This window comes from Otolemur garnettii, unplaced genomic scaffold, assembly GCF_000181295.1.
Source record: "Otolemur garnettii isolate 467f Iridium unplaced genomic scaffold, OtoGar3 scaffold00011, whole genome shotgun sequence".
In the NCBI taxonomy this organism is placed as follows: Eukaryota; Metazoa; Chordata; class Mammalia; order Primates; family Galagidae; genus Otolemur; species Otolemur garnettii.
Window position 1 is genome coordinate 8,884,543 of NW_003852406.1, and position 1,300 is coordinate 8,885,842.

General features: G+C 39.3%; 1 protein-coding gene across 1 annotated transcript in view; it reads left to right on the forward strand.

The window, feature by feature from the left end:
* Window positions 1-1,300, forward strand: part of TEX9 (testis expressed 9) — a 47,203-nt gene that overhangs the window by 37,521 nt on the left and 8,382 nt on the right. Inside the window, exon 10 of the mRNA XM_003784633.1 lies at window positions 244-378. Coding sequence (XP_003784681.1) covers window positions 244-378 — 135 coding nt within the window. The remainder of the gene's footprint in view (window positions 1-243; window positions 379-1,300) is intronic.

The window sequence follows — 1,300 nt, forward strand, 5'->3', positions numbered from 1 at the left end:
CCACTTAATTACTACATTTTTTAAGGATATATTTTTCTAATAACACTTGGGGTAAGAATTTCTCAAGATCTCTCTCACTTAAAGCTCAGCCTCTAGCTGTGTGCGTGTGAGAGAGAGAAAGAGACAGAAATTATTTACAAAATTTGGGAGAAAGCAAGAAATGTGTATATGAAAAATGTTGCAAAATAATGAAATGGGAACATACATTTATAAATGTTCATTATTTTTTTTTTACTTATACAGGAGTTGGAAAATAAAAGGCGGCAACAAAAACAGGCTGCAAGCAGCCAAAGTGCTACAGAGGTTCGCTTGAATAGAGCTCTAGAAGAAGCAGAAAAGTATAAACTGGAGTTAAGTAAGTTAAGGCAAGACAGCAAGGTATGGAAAAACTGAAGCTTTATTAGTTATCACCTTTAGTGACCTCGTTTTTTGTGAATGTGTCAAAAATAATAGTTTCACAATTATAATTCTTTTCTATGGCCCTCGGTAGAGTGCCGTAGCGTCACAGCTCTTGGCAACCTCCAACTCCTGGGCTTAGGCAATTCTCTAGCCTGAGCCTCCCGAGTAGCTGGGACTACAGGTGCCCACCACAACACCTGGCTATGTTTTGTTGCAGTTTGGGCAGGGTTGGTTTCAAACCCGCCACCCTTGGTATATGGGGCCGGCGCCCCACCCACTGAGTCACAGGCGCCGCCCTACAATTATAATTATTTTTGGCTGGGGCTGGGTTTGAACCCACCACCTCCAGTATATGGGGCTGGCACCTTAGTCCTTTGAGCCACAGGTGCTGCCCTACAATTGTAATTCTTGATGTCATGATGAACATTTCTATTTTCAGAAGAAATATATTATCAATATGTACATTTTCAACACATTAGGATTATGTGCTTGGCTATTACCATAATTGACTGATAGCAAAACTCTTCAGAAGCTTATTTCTTCATATATCAAATTTTATTAGGTGCCCCTATTATATGCCAGACATTTTTCTAAGCTCTGAGGAATACATGGTGAAAAAAAGTCTTTTGTATTTCAAGTCTTATATTTTCTGAACCTCAATTTTCTAAGATATAAGATGGGGGGCTCTTTTACAGGCAGCAGTTCTCAAACTTGAGCATGTATCAGAATCGCCTCAAGGGCTTGTTAAAACACAGATTAGTTGGTTCTACCTCCAGAATTTCTGATTCAGTAGGTTTGAGGTTAGGCCTGAGAATTTGCAGTTTTATTATGTTCCCAGGTTGATTCTGATGCTATTTGTTCTGAAGCCACATTTTGATAACCACTGTTACAGACTCACTGT